At 44.5% G+C, this 17956-nt stretch overlaps 1 protein-coding gene across 3 annotated transcripts in view; it reads right to left on the bottom strand.

The window, feature by feature from the left end:
* Window positions 1-1038: 1038 nt before the first annotated feature.
* Window positions 1039-17956, bottom strand: part of LOC110498791 (serine/threonine-protein kinase BRSK2-like) — a 30522-nt gene continuing 13604 nt past the window's right edge. For 2 of the 3 annotated variants that reach the window (XM_021575416.2, XM_021575415.2), the window contains exons 14-19: window positions 16654-17254; window positions 13425-13473; window positions 12923-13046; window positions 7244-7454; window positions 6905-6988; window positions 1039-2637 (exon numbers count right to left, since the gene is read on the bottom strand). In XM_021575416.2, the coding sequence (XP_021431091.2) occupies window positions 2426-2637; window positions 6905-6988; window positions 7244-7454; window positions 12923-13046; window positions 13425-13473; window positions 16654-17254 (1281 nt within the window). In that variant the 3' untranslated portion in view covers window positions 1039-2425. The remainder of the gene's footprint in view (window positions 2638-6904; window positions 6989-7243; window positions 7455-12922; window positions 13047-13424; window positions 13474-16653; window positions 17255-17956) is intronic. The other variant, XM_021575417.2, reaches the window with a different exon arrangement.

Raw genomic sequence — 17956 nt, 5'->3', positions numbered from 1 at the left:
CCATAGACGGTGCAGCAGCACCCTCTGTTGATGGGAGGGTGTACGACAGGCCGCGACGCACTGCGCATGTCCGGCTGGCTCGTAGCGGGAGAGCCTATCACCACAGAAGGAGCGGTAGGTCCCTCTGGTGACGTTATAGGAGGCACCCTGCTTGTTTTGATTTTGTGAGAAACAACATGTCTGCCTGCGCCCTTGGCCTGTAGCCTGGTTACGCTAGTGTCCAATTGTTTATGTGAACTGACATTGGGGAGTGTTTGTGACACAAGGGGAGGCCTTAACCTCTCTGGGATATATTCGGGACGGTAGCGTCCCACCCCGCCAACAGCCAGTGAAAGTGCAGGGCGCCAAATTCAAAACAAAAAACACAAATTAAAATTCCTCAAGCATACAAGTATTTTACACCATTTAAAGATACAATTCTCATTAATCCAGCCAGTTGATTTATTTTACCTTTATTTAACTAGGCAAGTCAGTTAAGAGCAAATTCTTATTTTCAATGACGGCCTAGGAACAGTGGGTTAACTGTCTGTTCAGGGGCAGAACGACAGGTTTGTACCTTGTCAGCTCGGGGGTTTGAACAGTGTCCGATTTCAAAAAGGCTTTACAGCGAAAGCACAAGAAACAATTATGTTAGGTCACCACCAAGTCACAAAAAAAGACAGACATTTTTCCAGCCAAAGAGAGGAGTCACAAAAAGCAGAAATATAGATACAATTAATCACTAACCTTTGGTGATCTTCATCAGATGACACTCATAGGACTTCATGTTACACAATACATATGTTTTGTTTGATAAAGTGCATATTTATATAAAAAAATCTCATTTGACATTGGCCTGTTATGTTCAGTAGTTCCAAAACATGCAGTGATTTTGCAGAGAGCCACATTATTCACAGAAATACTCATAATATACAGTGCCTTGCGAAAGTATTCGGCCCCTTTGAACTTTGCGACCTTTTGCCACATTTCAGGCTTCAAACATAAAGATATAAAACTGTATTTTTTTGTGAAGAATCAACAATAAGTGGGACACAATCATGAAGTGGAACGGCATTTATTGGATATTTCATACTTTTTTAACAAATCAAAAACTGAAAAATTGGGCGTGCAAAATGTTTCTGTATGTCCAAGATGTCAATTCTTCCCGATGTCATTCTTCTCTCCTATATCTTCGCTGAGTGTCGACATCCCTGAAATCAATATATAAATCATCTTAACTAAACCTAAATAAAAAAACATTCTTCACATTCAACTTAGCTTAATTTGTATTTCTTGACAACAGAAGACAAAGTTTACATGTATTTTTTTCAAGGACATAATTTCTCAATTTTAAAGCAGGATCTTTAGGTGCTGTCAAACTCATTCACTGAATTGGCAGCAGGTTCTATCTTCTGGAATGGGTGGTCTGTGATAATAAGCAAGAGGGTTCTACATGTCTCCATCGTCTTTCATTGTCTTTTGAGTAAATGTATGTACAATGTTGGGCACATCAAGGTATTCATCAGGTTTCCTTTGCTGCTGAGCGGTAAAGGGAAAGGGGAGGGGGGAGTTCTGTATTTTTGAGAACCGTCACAAGATTGTTCAGACCGTCACAAAAAGCGTTCTTATCTTTTGGCTTGAGTTATTGGTTTGGTCCTCTGTAGCTCAGTTGGTATAGTATGGCGTTTGTAACGCCAGGATAGTGGGTTCGATTTCCGGGACCATCCATGGTACGCTAGCAGATCTTATCATCTATAGTGAAGTTGCACTCTGCAGATATCACTCTGCCATTTCCTGGTTGCTAAAACACTAACAGTTTGCCAAATTTCAGTTTGTGACAAAATAAGTTAGTATCGTGTAGAGAATAAAGTTACCATCTAAACAGCTGCTTGAAGCTGAAGTAAAAAAAACTAAAGTAAAAGACACAAAAACAAAAAACAAAACTTAAGAACAGGAAGCATAGAAATTGCACACAGAACAGATCTACCACTTCTTAGACTTGCTTCCAAGAATGATATATCTATAACTCACATTTCTATGTGAATTTGGTCAGGTCGTGCTAAAAGTTACATATTGCCACTTTTAAAACTATTTTTGCACAATGACTTGCTAACTGCCATGCAAACTAGAACTTCTGCAAAGTTCCTAGTTTGACCTTTGATGTGTCTAGCTCATCCATGAATCCCTTTTGACATTTAAAAAAATGTTTTATAACTGTTCTGGATTGGATCCCTGCTTGATTCAGTGAATTGAATGTAAATTTCAACACAGAAAAAAACGACAGCTTGTGTTCAGGCTTAAAGCAACTTGTTGAGACATCTTATCGGGGCAGAATGGGAGATATATCATGGCTTGTGAGGGTGTGAGGTTTTGTTTGACAATTTGTCTGCTTTTTTCCCCCAATGGCGTTTGGACACCTGCTACCCGACTGGTCTCTCTCTCTCTCTCAGGGTTGGGACTGTGTTCCGTTGGAGGACAGTAGCTGGGTCCTCTCCTTCCCAGAGCCTCTGCGTTGTAGGACCCCCCCACTGCCTCCGATGCCTCCTCCATCGTCTCTCTCGCCCCACTCACACCGATCACCTCCGCCCTCGGAGCGGCGGGAGTTCTGGCGAGTGGGGGTCCCGTGGGGCCGATTGTTCTTCTCGTCTGGGAAGGGGTCTGTAGAGAGAAAGAGAGAGCAAAATAGAGAAATAGAGAGTAGGGGGTCAAATAGATTCAGCCACATGACAAAAGAAAATATTAAGAGGATGGTCGGTATGCCGGAATATAATTACAAATAATTTGTAGACTGCAAATTGACCGCAAGAAACCCAATATGACTAAAACATAATAATTTCAAACTTGCTTACATTTGTATACGATCACATTTCTCTCTATTATGCGTCAGAATACTGGGGAACAAATTTCTATAATTAAAATAATTTGGCGCTGATTTCCTGGTGTTTTTACAGTATTTTACAAATTATAAAAAAAATATATATAATTATAGGGACCCTGGGCATCTTTCTTTTGGTGTTTTTCAGAGTCAGTAGAAAGGCCTCTTAAGTGTCCTAAGATTTCATAGCTGTGACCTTAATTGCCTACCATCTGTAAGCTGTTAGTGTGTAGTAAAACGCCAAATGGATCTACCTCCTGGTCCTCTTCCCCTGTCTTACCCACCAAGGGTAGAGACAGAGATGACCTCGCCTACTGAAATACCGGATTGGGCAAAGCCACCAGAAGACGACTCAAGCCAACCCACTACTGAACCTGACTGGTGTCAGGAAGAATCACTCTCTGCCTCAAGTGACACCTCTGAATGGGAACAGCTGATAGACTCAATGCTGATAGAGTAAGGGCACTGTCATAACCAGAGGCCCATATATGCACTGTAAGAAAAGTGTTTCCTCATTGTTGCTAGTGTAATAGGCTCTGTCATAACCAGAGGCCCATATATGCACTGTAAGAAAAGTATTTCCTGTTGTAAGATATGTCATCACCCTCTCTGCTCTGAGGGAATGGGAGGAGCAGTGGATCGGGTGCAGAGAATCAAAAGGTATATAAAGAGACACTTGCCATTACTTTGGCGCTGACTTCTTGAATTCTGAATTAATTTAGACAACCATTTGACTTCGGGTAATTGCCACCTGACTCAAATTACTTAAAGATTCTAACTTGTTGGATCTGAAAAGGGTCTCTCCGATATACCGTTTAACTATTGAACAGCTGTTCTCTCGCCTGTGGCCTTGGTGCTTGTATACTGATGCAAATTATATCCAGAGCCAGTCTTTGAAACTGCAACTCTCGATTGAGCTCAGTACCTCGCCCTAGTTGCATGGCACGGATGCTGCGGTAGTTCAACTGAGAGTCCCTCTAGTCCTTAAGTTGATCTCCTGTTAATACCTGTGGTTATCTGAATTGACCCTGTCGCCCGCGGCCTTGGTGCTTGTATACTGACGCAAATTATATCCAGAGCCAGTCTTTGAAACTGCAACTCTCGATTGAGCTCAGTACCTCGCCCTAGTTGTGTGGCACAGACTCTTCGATATTCCAGTGGGGCAGGGAATCACCAGCGGATTCTCTCATCCGTTCCAAACTTGAATCTCTCAATTTAGTAAAGCACCGACTCCAATTCAACCTCTCAGCCAGTAGAGGGGAGTCGCTACCGACCTAAATTCTTAAAAGAACTCTGACCGATTGAAACTCTGCTCCTGATCTCGTGGGTCTCCTCGTCATCTCTCAAAGGTAATTAAATAACTATGTTAAGCATTTAATGTAGAGATAAGTGTTATCATTGTACCAGGCATTTTATAGAGCATTAAGGCATTTGCATGTTTTTGATTAACGCAGTGTGTGACCGAGTAACAAATTGTGTATTTTGAAGTGTGTTTGATTGTAAAAGACAAAAAAACAGAGTGTTTTCAAAAATAAACGGTAGCCTCATTTTGTCTCGAGTAAAAGGTTCTCTCAAGGACAGTTAACGGCACGGGAGATAACAACTCTGACACTCCCCGCTACCGGGACACTGGAAACGGGGATCAATGCTCTATGACAGAATGAGTTACCATTAAAAAGACAAGGAGGAAGGTCTGTCCAGTAGTGATTCATTTAATTGTCTTATCGATCTATCTAAGTTTTATTTTCCAAGCGATACATAGCCGACGGGCAGAGTAGTGAGACTAAGTTGACTAAAGGTCTTCACACTTTAAACTAGATACATCACAGAGGGTAAACACTCAACCACAGGGAAATCATATAGAGACTGGTAGGACTAGTGCTTAATAACAACTCAAGGACCAATTAGTGGTGAAGCAAAGAGTCTAGAGGATAAAGGTGGGGTTCACACATCCCAGCTAGAGCTAGACCGTTGAGAGTGACAAGGCAAAGACCTCTCTACGCGGACAACGCTTCGATATAGAAAGAGAGGGAGGGCTACGCGAGCGGTCCTGGTTATACCGAGATAACCTGAAGTATCTATAGTGCCCTGTCCAATCCAGGGAACGGGATGCTAACCACCTCTAGCACCCGCTGCCGGCCAAGGGGCGGGGCTGAAGGTTTCGTATCGCGACAAGTGTCTTAACCTGTTAGATCTCTAGGGGCGCTATTTCATTTTTGGATAAAAAACGTTCCCGTTTTAAGCGCGATATTTTGTCACGAAAAGATGCTCGACTATGCATATTCTTGACAGTTCTGGAAAGAATCTGCAAAGATTTTGTCTGTAAGTGCACCAGAACTCATTCTACAGGCGAAACCAAGATGATGCATCAACCAGGAATTAGCAGAATTTCTGAAGCTCTGTTTTCCATTGTCTCCTTATATGGCTGTGATTGCGCAAGGAATGAGCCTACACTTTCTGTCGTTCGCCCAAGGTCTTAGCAGCATTGTGACGTATTTGTAGGCATATCATTGGAAGATTGACCATAAGAGACTACATTTTCCAAGTGTCCACCTGGTGTCCTGTGTGGAATTCGGTGCGCAATTGCCAGCTGCTCGTACTTTTCCATTTGATATAGGGGAGAAACCATGTGTCCAAGAACGATGTATCAATGAAGAGATATGTGAAAAACACCTTGATGAATGATTCTAAACAACGTTTGCCATGTTTTCAGTCGATATTATGGAGTTAATTTGGAAAAAAGTTCGCGTTTTGAGGACTGAATTTTCGGATTTTTTTTGGTAGCCAAATGTGATGTATAAAACGGAGCTATTTCTAATACACAAAGAATCTTTTTGGAAAAACTGAGCATCTGCTATCTAACTGAGAGTATCCTCATTGAAAACATCAGAAGTTCTTCAAAGGTAAATTATTTTATTTGAAGGCTTTTATGTTTTTGTTGAAATGTTGCGTGCTGGATGCTAACGCTAATGCTAACGCTAATGCTAACGCTAAATGCTAACGCTAAATGCTAACGCTAAATGCTAACGCTAAATGCTAACGCTAAATGCTAACGCTAAATGCTAACGCTAAATGCTAACGCTAGCTAGCTACTTTTACACAAATGATTGTTTTCCTATGGTTGAGAAGCATATTTTGAAAATCTGAGATGACAGTGTTGTTTACAAAAGGCTAAGCTTGAGAGATGGCATATTTATTTCATTTCATTTGCGATTTTCATGAATAGTTAACGTTGTGTTATGCTAATGAGCTTGCTGATAGATTTACACAATCCTGGATACAGGGGTTTTTTCATAGCTAAACGTGACGCAGAAAACGGAGCGATTTGTCCTAAACAAATAATCTTTCAGGAAAAACTGAACATTTGCTATCTGAGAGTCTCCTCATTGAAAACATCTGAAGTTCTTCAAAGGTAAATGATTTTATTTGAATGCTTTTCTGTTTTTTTGTGTAAATGTTGCCAGCTGAATGCTAATGCTAAATGCTACGTTAGCCATCAATACTGTTACACAAATGCTTGTTTTGCAATGGTTGAGAAGCATATTTTGAAAATCTGAGATGACAGTGTTGTTAACAAAAGGCTAAGCTTGAGAGCTATTTCATTTCATTTGCGATTTTCATGAATAGTTAACGTTGCGTTATGGTAATGAGCTTGAGTCTGTATTCACGATCCCGGATCCGGGATGGGGAGATCAGAAAGGTTAAAGACCGTTCCACAGGTGCATGTTCATTAAATGTTTATGGTTCATTGAACAAGCATGGGAAACCTGGAGGAAAGTGACTCCATTCATGAAGGTGAAACCAGTGTGGTGTAAGAATGTGGGGAAATAATAATAAATCATTTTCATGAATAATGAATACGTTATCAATACATAGTGTGCATACTATTAATAAATTAGCATTTCATTATTTGTAAACATATACAAACATTTATAACAATTACAATAATTTATAAAGCAAATGATAGATTATTAATTTCAGTTATTAGAAAGTGTAACCGAATGTGAGGAGGTTGGTGTGTGTGAGTAGAAGAGAATGTGTATGACTCACAAGAGACCCCCACGGGCTGATCATGGGAGCTGTGAAGCTGGGCCTGAATGGTCTCCACCACTCGTTTGAACCTGCGACTAGGACCTGCGAAAACACACACACACAAAGACATTGAGAAGATGCAAGCTTTTACCAGCACATGAGACACACATCTGCACCGCGTGCGTGCGTGCACAAACACACACACACCCTTCCACCATAACAAACCTGCCCTACTTTCTTTCATTAATTCGTGGAACTGTACCAATTCAAGCCACCATATATAACCAGATATTGTAAAATCACCAACGAACAGCACTAGAATGAACAGTTATACTTTCTATTCCAAGTTCCACTTGCCTGATATGAGGGTGAATGTCACACTGTAGATGCCTGTCTCTCTCTTGCCTTCCCTCTCGGTTTTCTCCCTATCTCGCTCTCTCTCTCCCACGGAGAAGGCAATGTCCACCTGGAACTTAACAGGCTTCTGGAAGACGGAGGGGCCGCAGGAAGTCTTGTACTCGGCCCTGAAGCTGGTCTGGCAGATGACGCTGTGGCTGAGGGAGGGGATCTGACGAGGGGGGTAGGGGGAGAGAGAGGATGCGTAGGGTAATGGAAAGAAAGAAAAGGAGAGACGGGTAGAGAAAGTAAGAGACAAAGGGGAAGATTGTGTGAGGGGGAGACACAGAAACAGAGTCCGTGTGAGATGGGGTAGTAGAGAGCAAGAAATGTTTGTCATTAAAACAGATTGCAATGAAAATATAAAGGTTCACAAGAAAAATTCCTAGCACTTTAAAAACATATTACTAGGACTGAAGATGAATGACAGTGTGACGGTGTGACGTGGTGAGGTTGGACCCAGCTGCAGAGAAGGGACCAAATACTTTACTGATAAACAGTAGCCGCAGGATCACAGTACACTGGAAAAAACAACAAACACTAAGCCTCAAACTCACTCAGGAAACAAACATATACACACGCTAAACAATTCAAGCTTCTGCAAAGGACAACAGAAAACACACCTCTAACAGGGAAATCATAATGAGTAAATTGGACACACCTGAGTGTCGTTAATGTCTCTAGGATGGTCTATGCCGTACACCCCCTTCTAGGAGCGTCTCCAGCCGCAGAGCCATGACGACTCCCACGTAGTTAGTTGAAGTCCCGAACAAGTCCCGGATCTAGGATGTCCCGGGCAGGAACCCACGCCCGCTCCTCAGGGCCATAGCCCTCGGAGTCCACCAGGTAGTGCACGATGCCTCGGACCCCACGAGCCTCCAACAGACGCCAGACAGTTTAGGCAGGCTGACCATCAACAAGTCGAGAGGGTGAAAGGGCAGGTGTGGGGGGAGTGAAGGGACTGGTCCTTAACAACTTGAGACGGGAGACATGGAAGGATGGACAGACCTTCATAGACCTGGGAAGCTGGGGACAATAGGTTGATGCGACTCGGTATCTTGAATGGTTCTATGTAGCGTGGAGCAAGCTTCTGCCAGTCCACCTATAAGGGAAGATCACAGGTGGACAGCCACACCCGTTGACCCGTCAGAGGAGCCCGAAGAGGCCTTCAGTGCCGGTTTGCCTGGTGTTGGTGTCAGGCAGAGGAGCGGAGCAAGGAGGATCGTGCTCTGATCCAGGTGCGACGACATCGTTGAATGAACGCATCGGCTGATGGCACCCCCGCTTCGGCCTGTTGTTCAGGAAACTGGGGGCTCGAATGACGACATTCCAGTGGACGATTTTGGCAGTGTGTTATGACCACACCCTGCCCAGGCAAGGAACTTGCTCCGGTTGTTGACCTGGGTGGAGATGAAACAGCAGAGGAACTTCTCCAGCTCCTAGTTGGCCCGATCCGTTTGCCCATTCGACTGTGGGTGGATTCCCAAGGAGAGACTCACAGACACCCCCAACAGGGAGCAGAAGGCTTTCCAATTCCGTGCAACAAACTGGGGCCCACGATCCGAGACATGTCCTGTGGACGCCCTTGTAGTCGAAACACATCATGAGATGTAATCATGAGATCCGCGTCTCCTTCAATGAGGGCAACTTGAGTAAGGCAATGAAATGGGCTGCCTTGGAGAACCAATCAATGACCACCAGGATAGTGGTAAGCCCTTGGGATGGAGCAGGGGATGGGCATAGGTTGGCGCAACCCAGCCGGTCGCTGTCGTGAGGACTTGCTTTGGGCATAGGTGGAACAGGCCGCAACAAAGGATCTCACATCCTCAATCATGTTAAGCCACCAGAATTTCCGCCACAGAAACAGTGTCCGTTTAACCCCTGGATGCCCAGTTAATTTAGAGGAGTGTCCTCATTGTAGTACTCGGGAACGGGCTGATAGCGGAACGTAAAGTCTGTTAGTGGGTCCCCCACTGGGGTCAGGTCCTCAGGACTGGGCTTGTCGGACCGTGGTCTCAATACTCCATATCACAGGGGCCACAATGCGGGAACTGAGGATGATGGGCTCGGAGACCCTCTCCTCGTTTAGAGACATCGTGTTGGCGGGACAGGGCGTCTGCTTTCTGATTCTTGAATTTCGGGCGATAGGCTAGTGTGAAATCGAGTCCACCTAGCCTGGCAGGCGTTCAACCTCTTGGATTCTTGAATGGAGACCAAGTTCTTATGGTCCGTCCAGATCACGAAAGGATGAGGTGCCCCCGTAGTTGCTCCCGGTTGTTCCGCTGGCAAGAACCGCTTGGAGAGGAAGGTACATGGGTGCAGTTTCTTGTCCTCCTCGTTCCGCTGTGAAAGGACCCCCCTGATCCTATGTCCGAGACGTCCACCTCTACCACAAAGGGACGAGTAGGATCAGGATGAACAAGGATTGATCCAGAGGTGAAATGTCCCTTGAGCTCCATGAAGGCCCTTTCAGCCTCGGGAGTCCAGCATAAACAAGACTGGAACTTGCGGGTTAGGACCGCGAGAGGTGCTGCCACCGCACAAAACTTGCATAATAAATGGTTTTGAAATTTGGCAAACCCGAGGAACCGCTGGACCTGCTTGACTGAGGTGACATGGGGCCGGTCGGTGACCGCCTCAACTTTTATGGGGTCCACTTGGATGCCTGCGGTAGAGATAATGTAACCCAGGAAGGAAAGTTGGGATACGTGGAACTCACACTTCTCCATCTTGACAAATAGTTGGCTCTGCAGGAGGCGTCTCAGGACTTGGCAGACGTGCAGTATGTGTTCCAGAAGAGTTTTGGAGGATGTCGTCGAGGTAAACAAATATTAACCAATTCAACATATCGCTAAGAGTGTCATTGACCAATGGTTGAAAGACTGCCGGTGAGTTCGATAATAAGGGCATGACTAAATAGTCATAGTGACCACCATTCCTCTCCCTCCCTGATTCTCACCAGATAGTGGTAAGCGTTAAGTTCAGTTTGCTGAAGAATTGGGCCCCATGGGCCAACTCCAAGAAGGCGGATATCAGGGGTAGGGGGTAACAATTCTTAATCGTAATTTTGTTCAGCCCTCTGTAATCTATGCAGGGACACAGACCTCCATCCTTCTTTCCCGCAAAGAAGAGGCCTGCACCAGCTGGGGATGTAGAGGAGCGAATGAAAGCTGACTCCAGCGACTCCCGGATGTAGTTGTCCATGACTGCTGCTTCAGAGAGGGAGTAGAGACGGCCCAGGGGAGGGGTGGAGCCAGGTAGGAGTTCTATGGCACAGTCGTATGGATGATGAGGAGGGAGGGTGGCAGATTGCCTCTTACTGAAGGAGGTCGAAGTCCTCGGGAGGGAGAGTGTAAAAGTCTTGGTCTTCAATGGAGGCCGGGGAACACGGTGAGGCTCTTGGTGGGGGTCTTAGGCATTTAGTCTGACAGTTAATACCTCAGTCTAGTAGGTGTCCCGTAGACCAGGAAAATAGTGGGTTATGTAGCACTAGCCAGGGATACCCTAGGTGAGTGGGTGCTCGGGAGCAGTGTTCAAAAGAAATCTAAGAGTCTCTGAGTGGTTCACCCCAAACTGCAGTAGAATGGGCTGATATTCCACCTGGCTGGAGCCGATGGGGCATCCATAGAGGGCTTGAATCTGCAGAGGGATGGAATGTGGTGCTGACGGTTGTCCCAATAGAGGGTTGCGGGTAGTGTCAGACGGTGACCAGGTAGCTGGGGTGTAACTGCACAGCTCGTCAGGGTCTCCTCTATCCTGGAGAGCCCGGTGTTTCCCGTCAACTCTGGGCATGTAGAACGGAGATGGCCGAGGCCTCCGCAGTAGAGGCAGCATACCCCGCGCAGGTGCCTGGCACATTCCTGTGGGCTGAGACGAGTGCATCCCAGCTGCCTGGGCTCCTCGATGCTGGGCTCGGGGGCTTGTGGTGCTCCGCAAACTGGGATGCGGTTTCAAAAAGGCACTGTCTTACACATTCTCAGATGCGGTTGTCAATCCTGATGGCCAGTGTTATCAGGGAATCGAGGTCCTCGCCCAGTTCCCAAGCAACCAGTTCATCCTTGATGGAGTTACCCACCCCAGGGCCTTGCCCGAGAGCAGAGAGATGATGTAGGTGATCATGGCCCGACCTGTGTGGAACGAGGAGGACTGACCCCTTGCATCCTCCAGGGAGCCCGTCATACCACTCGGGGGCTGGGATCTTGGGTTCCCGGTGCAGGTTCCCTGGATAAACTACGGCGACGCCTGTAGAACTGGGTGATAAGACTTGGGCATTGGCTCCTCCTGGGTTGGGGTTGGGCCGTGGTTGGAGGGAATCGGTAAGTGCCCAGAGGGTCTCTGATATTTGGGAGAGTTGTTCTTCCTGCCGCCCCAGCAATGCTCCTTGTTGGGTTATAGCATTCTGGATCTGGGTGAGATCTGCTGGGTCCATTTTGAGGTAAGAAGCTTGCTATGACGTGGTGAGATTGAACCCAGGTGCAGAGAAGATACCAGATGAGGAATCTGAGTGTTTAACTTCTTATGGGCAGGTGGGACGGTAGCGTCCCACCTGGCCAACATTCGGTGAAATTGCAGAGCGCGAAATTCAAACTACAGAATTATAAATATTTAACTTTCATAAAATCACAAGTGTAATACATCATACGTCAAAATAAATCCTAACTTCTTGTTAATCCAGCCATTGTATCAGATTTCAAAAAGGCCGTACGGCGAAAGCACACCATGCGATTTTCCGAGGACAGCGCCCGCATGCAAAACCATGAAAAACATATTTCAACCAGGCAGGTGCGACACTATCAGAAATAGCGATATAATAAATGCTTTACCTTTGATGATATTCTCTGTTGGCACTCCAAAAGGTCCCAGTTACATCACAAATGGTCCTTTTGCACGACAATGTCCTTCTTTATATCAATAAAAAATCAGTTTAGCTGGCGCGCTTCAGTCAATAATCCACCCAGCTTCCCTTCATCAAAATGCATTACAAAATGAATCCCACACGTTACTAATAAACTTTTTCAAACAAGTCAAACAATAATCAAACCTTGTACCCTAATACGTAAATAAACGATCAAATCTAAGACGGAGAATCGGTATTTTCTTTACTGGAGAAAAATACCAAAGAACGCGCTCTCATTCACGAGCTTGGAAACACTACAGCCAAAATGAGAGCCACCTAGAAAAGCTACAATTTCTGGCAAATTTTTCCAAAAACCAGCCTGAAACTCTTTCTAAAGACTGTTGACATCTAGTGGAAGCCCTAGGAACTGCAATCTGGGAGGACTTCGCCTTATAATAAAAGTGACAGCCATTGAAAATAGCGGTAGGCTGAATTTTTCTTTTTTTGGGATGGTTTGTCCTCGGGGTTTCGCCTGCCATATCAGTTCTGTTATACTCAGACATTATTTTAACAGTTTAAGAAACTAGTGTTCTTAGAGTGTTCTCTATCCAAATCGACCAATTATATGCATATCCTAGCTTCTGTGCCTGAGTAACAGGCCGTTTACTTTGGACACACTTCTCATCCGGATGTGAAAATACTGCCCGCTACCCAAGAGAGGTTAACTGACTTGCATAGTTAAATAAAGGTTCAATAAAAATCATGACTAATTGAAGATGTTCAAAGCGGAACCAGATACTTACAGAGAGGAAGGCGTGGACGATGTCTGCTTTCACAGAGCTCAGCGGCTTGTCTCTGATCACCACAAAGATCTGCTCCTCCTTCTCCAGGCTGACGAAGTTCCCAAACCATGACTTCTTAGCCAGCCTGATGGAGCATGACACACACACACACAGAGAGAGAGAGAGAGAGAGAGAGAGAGAGAGAGAGAGAGAGAGAGAGAGAGAGAGAGAGAGAGAGAGAGAGAGAGAGAGAGAGAGAGAGAGAGAGAGAGAGAGAGAGAGAGAGAGAGAGAGAGAGAGAGAGAGAGAGAGAGAGAGAGAGAGAGAGAGAGAGAGAGAGAGAGAGAGAGAGAGAGAGAGAGAGAGAGAGAGAGAGAGAGAGAGAGAGAGAGAGAGAGAGAGAGAGAGAGACACAGGGATAGAAATGGACACACAAACTCATAGTTATAGCGAGGTAAAATTAGTCAGTCCTTGGCCTAGGGCATCTAAGAGGCATGTTCATAAGTGTGTGTCTGTGACTTACTCAGGGCTGGACTCAGGGGTCAGCCTGGACATATCCTCTGATGTGGGCACTGAAAAAAACAGGTCAATAGTTGATCTATGGGGTTGACAGGACGTGCATTTAGTAATGTATGCTAATTTGCTCAATTTCAATTTTATTAAATGTTAATTAACTATTGCTATTAGTGCTGAGCGATTAGTGCTTTTTGCGGTCGGTTAGGTTTCTGTTCGGCTATTAAAAATCATCACATTCAATAATTTTTTAAAACATGAAATACATTATGAAATGATTTTAGAGCTTTTTAATGGAAATTCCAAAGCTCCAAATAGTGAACCTTCAATTGCCAAAACAATGACAACATTAATTGTCAGGTCCAAAATGGGTAGACAATGGCAGCCATTCAGCCAGGCAACCATCTAACTTTATCTCTGTGCTCCCCATACTGTACTGTCTTTGTCCTCCTATTTAGCTAGGCTAGTAGCTAGCTGGCTAGAAGCCTAAGTATTCTGCAGAGATGTCTTCAAAATCATTTTACTTGGTCTTCAAAGTACATAGGCATATACATTCAAGAATGCTAATTACCAACTACTACAACTATCAATCGAGTAGTGCTACCTCACAAACTCTCCATCCCTCTTTGTTGTTGTATTGTATACACACCTCTGTCATGTGTTCTGCTGTCTCTGTCCAAGCAGGGAAGAACAGGCGCAGCGGATTAGGGTCACTGTCATTAATTGCCATTTTTCTGCGCTGAACTAGGTTGAATAATGAAAACTACAACTGCCTTCAGCCCAGTGTCCCACATCGTTCTTGACTTAATTGGGGCATTTCCATGATGATATGTTGCTGATGCCTGACAGATCTTACAACGCCTAGATAGGTATTTTACGTGTCAGCTAATCACATCATATGTTATAACAATTTGTCTGTCGATGACACAGTCGATAACGTTGCACACAACCATTCGTTTTTGCTTTGCTTTGCCTTAGCTGTGGAACGCGCCCAATTTCTCTCGTGAATGATTGGCGTGTTGAGCTCACAAAAAACTAAGTCAGATTTATTTATGCTTTTCTTTCTTTCATCACATACCCAGTAGGTTAGAAGTTTACAAACACTCAATTTGTATTTAGTAGCGTTGCCTTTAAATTGTTTAACTTGGGTAAAACGTTTTGGGTAGCCTTCCACAACCTTCCCTCAATGAAGTTGGGTGAATTTTGGCCCATTCCTCCTGACAGAGCTGGTGTAACTGAGTCAGATTTGTAGGCTTCCTTGCTCGCACATGCTTTTTCAGGTCTGCCAACAAATTTTCTATAGGATTGAGGTCAGGGCTTTGCGTTGGCCACTCCAATAACTTGACTTTGTTGTCCTTAAGCAATTTTACCACAACTTTGGAAGTATGCTTGGGGTCATTGTCCATTTGGAAGACCCATTTGCGACCATGCTTTAACTTCCTGACTGATGTCTTGAAATATTGCTTCAATATATCCACCTTATTTTCATCCTATTTTGTGAAGTGCACCAGTCCCTCCTGCAGCAAAGCACCCCCACAACATGATGCTACCAACCCCGTCCTTCACGGTTGGGATGGTGTTCTTTGGCTTGATAGCCTCCCCCTTTTCCCTCCAAACATAACAATGGTCATTATGGCCAAACAGTTCTATTTTTGTTTCATCAGACCAGAGGACATTTCTCCAAAAAGTACGATCTTTGTTCACATGTGCATTTGCAAACCGCATTCAGATTTTTTTTATGGCGGTTTTGGAGCAGTGTCTTCCTCCTTGCCGAGCGGCCTTTCAGGCTATGTCAATATAGGACTCGTTTTACTGTGGATATAGATACTTTTGTACCTGTTTCCTCCAGCATCTTCACAAGGTCCTTTGCTGTTGTTCTGGGATTGATTTGCACTTTTCGCACCAAAGTACATTCATCTCTAGGAGACAGAACACTTCCCCTTCCTGAGCGGTATGACATTGTTTGTACAGATGAACATGGTAGCAGGCTTTTGGAAATTGCTCCCAAGGATGAACCAGACTTGTGGAGGTCTACCGTCTTGCTGATTTCTTTTGAATTTCCCATGATGTCAAGCAAAGAGCCACTGAGTTTGAAGGTAGGCCTTGAAATACATCCGCAGGTACACCAATTGACTCAAATGATTAGCCTATCAGAAGCTTCTGAAGCCATGATATAATTTTCTGGAATTTCCCAAGCTGTTTAAAGGCACAGTCAATTTAGTGTATGTAAACTTCTGACCCACTGGAATTGTGATACCGTGAATTATAAGTGAAATAATCTGTCTGTAAACAACTGTTGGAAAAATGACTTGTGTCATGCACAAAGTAGATGTCCTAACCGACTTGCCAAAATATAGTTTGTTAACAAGAAATTGGTGGAGTGGTTGAAGAACGAGTATTAATGACACCAACCTATGTGTATGCAAACTTCCAACTTCAACAATATGCACGCACCCCTGTTGCGTTTATTTTTTGAATTTTTTTAAACAAGTTATTTAAAAAATTTCCCTTCAACAATTTGGACTATTGTAAGTATGTCCATCACATGAAATACAAATAAAAATATATTTAAATTACAGGTTGTAATGCAACAAAATAAAATAAAAACCAAAGGGGATGAATACTTTTGCAAGGCACTGTACCAATGATGTACCAAGGACACTATCTTTTTCTGCCATGTGTAATATGAGGTAGGCTATGTATTGTATAACTGCACAATCATTATTTTAGTTCGGGGGTGTTTTTTTCGGGCTTGGGCTCTTGGGCTCTATAGGCCTATGCTTATGCATAAGCTCTAATATGCATTAGGGTGTTTTGAATTCATCATAACCTTAGAAAGCACTGTCCATTTCGTTGTGTTAGGCTTTGAAACAACATCCACAGCGACCATTTCAATTTGTTGAACTTCTATCTTCAAATTGATCAAAAACAGTGAGGTAAGTGAGTTTTAAAAGCACATACTGTTTTATGATAAGTGTTTGTTATTTTCGATTGCTTTTGTATTGATGTCAGATTGGTTAGAGGGATAAGTACCAGTCCATTAGCGACCTGATGATTATTAGCGAGTTGGGTATTACTAATGCATGTCCAGAGTGCATAAGAGGAGATTTACCGTGACGTAGAATTTTACTGCGGCCATGACTCATGACTGCCGGTGTGCCGGTAATGCTGTCACCGCAACAGCCCTAACTGCAACTTCCTTTAGGGGAAACACCTAAAGAAACCTTGTGACCTCTCACCCTGCATCTTGCGGCGGTGGAAGCGGGGCGAGCCCAGCAGGTTGTTCTTGAATGAGTTGAGCCGGGTCCTCCAGTGGGCGGAGCTGCTAGCTGCCATGCCGCCCCCTCCGGGGCTGGAGGGAGGAGTCAGGGACAGGGAGCCCACCCCTCCGCCTCCCTCCACCCGCAAGGAGGAGGACGAGGAGGAGGAGTTAGAGCGAGGGGTGGAGGAGGGGTGGTGGACGGGGGTGCCCATGGGGGTTGGCAGAGGAGTAACCTGTGACACAGAGTGGGCAGAGTTGGGGTAAAAGCTCTTAGTGACCGACTTGAGCATGGAGGGAGAGGGGAAGAAGAAGCGGGGGATGGGCGAGAGGAGGGGCGAGTGTGAGCAGGAGGGTGAGTTGTGGATGGGGATGGACATGATGGGTTGGAGGTGGGGCCGGCCACCCTTGGTGGGGGTGGGCAGGGTCTGGGTTTTAGGGTTCTGCGACGCTTTGGGTTTGTCGAGAGCTCGGGCCGGCCGAGAAGTGGTAGCCCTTCCTGCTTTGGATGGGTCCTTAGTGTGAGGGGTGGCGGAGGTGACGTCTGATTGGCTAAACGTGAAGACGGGGCTCTGATAGGACTAGGGGAGGGGTGGAGGATTGAAAAAGAAGAGAGAGGAATGGAAAAATTGAAAAGGGATGGAAATGAGTGTTATGGGTTATGACAAAAGAGTGCTTCTTGTATGATGGTGAAGAAACTGCACTGACAGTGTGGGCTATTTGTATAACTAATTGAAAAATCATTAGTTCTGACTGCGAATTCAACCATTTATATTCCAACCTCACTTTTAAAAACATCTTTTAAGATAACATATTAGATACCCCAGTACACAAAAATCCCTCCATGTCAGAAACAGTATGGAAGACAAACACTACAAAATGGCATAAGCAATACATTATGACTCTGTTCTGTGAACGTCCTCTTTCAGTAGTGATGCTATGACTGTGGGAAAACAGGGTTTCTGCTTTTGCTGATCCAGAACAGAAACAATTTAACCAGTATGTTGACATTTTCACAGTTAGTGGAACACAACTTCTCAAATTGAACAAAAAGCTTAAACCAACAACGACTTCCAATGATGACCAACTAGAGGAAGGCCTAAACATATTTTTTAAAATTCTGCAAACCACACATGCTACTTGATGCGCTACAAAATGTGCATCTATCAAGTTGGTGGATATGGTAGAAGGTGTAGAGAAGCAGAAAAAGAAAAAATGGCAAAGAAAATCCCAATGAGTAAGAATTATTCCGATAAGAGTGGTGTTATTACATGTAAAATGGC

Source organism: Oncorhynchus mykiss, chromosome 20 (assembly GCF_013265735.2).
Source record: "Oncorhynchus mykiss isolate Arlee chromosome 20, USDA_OmykA_1.1, whole genome shotgun sequence".
NCBI lineage: Eukaryota > Metazoa > Chordata > Actinopteri > Salmoniformes > Salmonidae > Oncorhynchus > Oncorhynchus mykiss.
The sequence above is the reverse complement of the archived record's forward strand: the minus strand, read 5'-3'. Positions and strand labels throughout refer to the sequence as shown.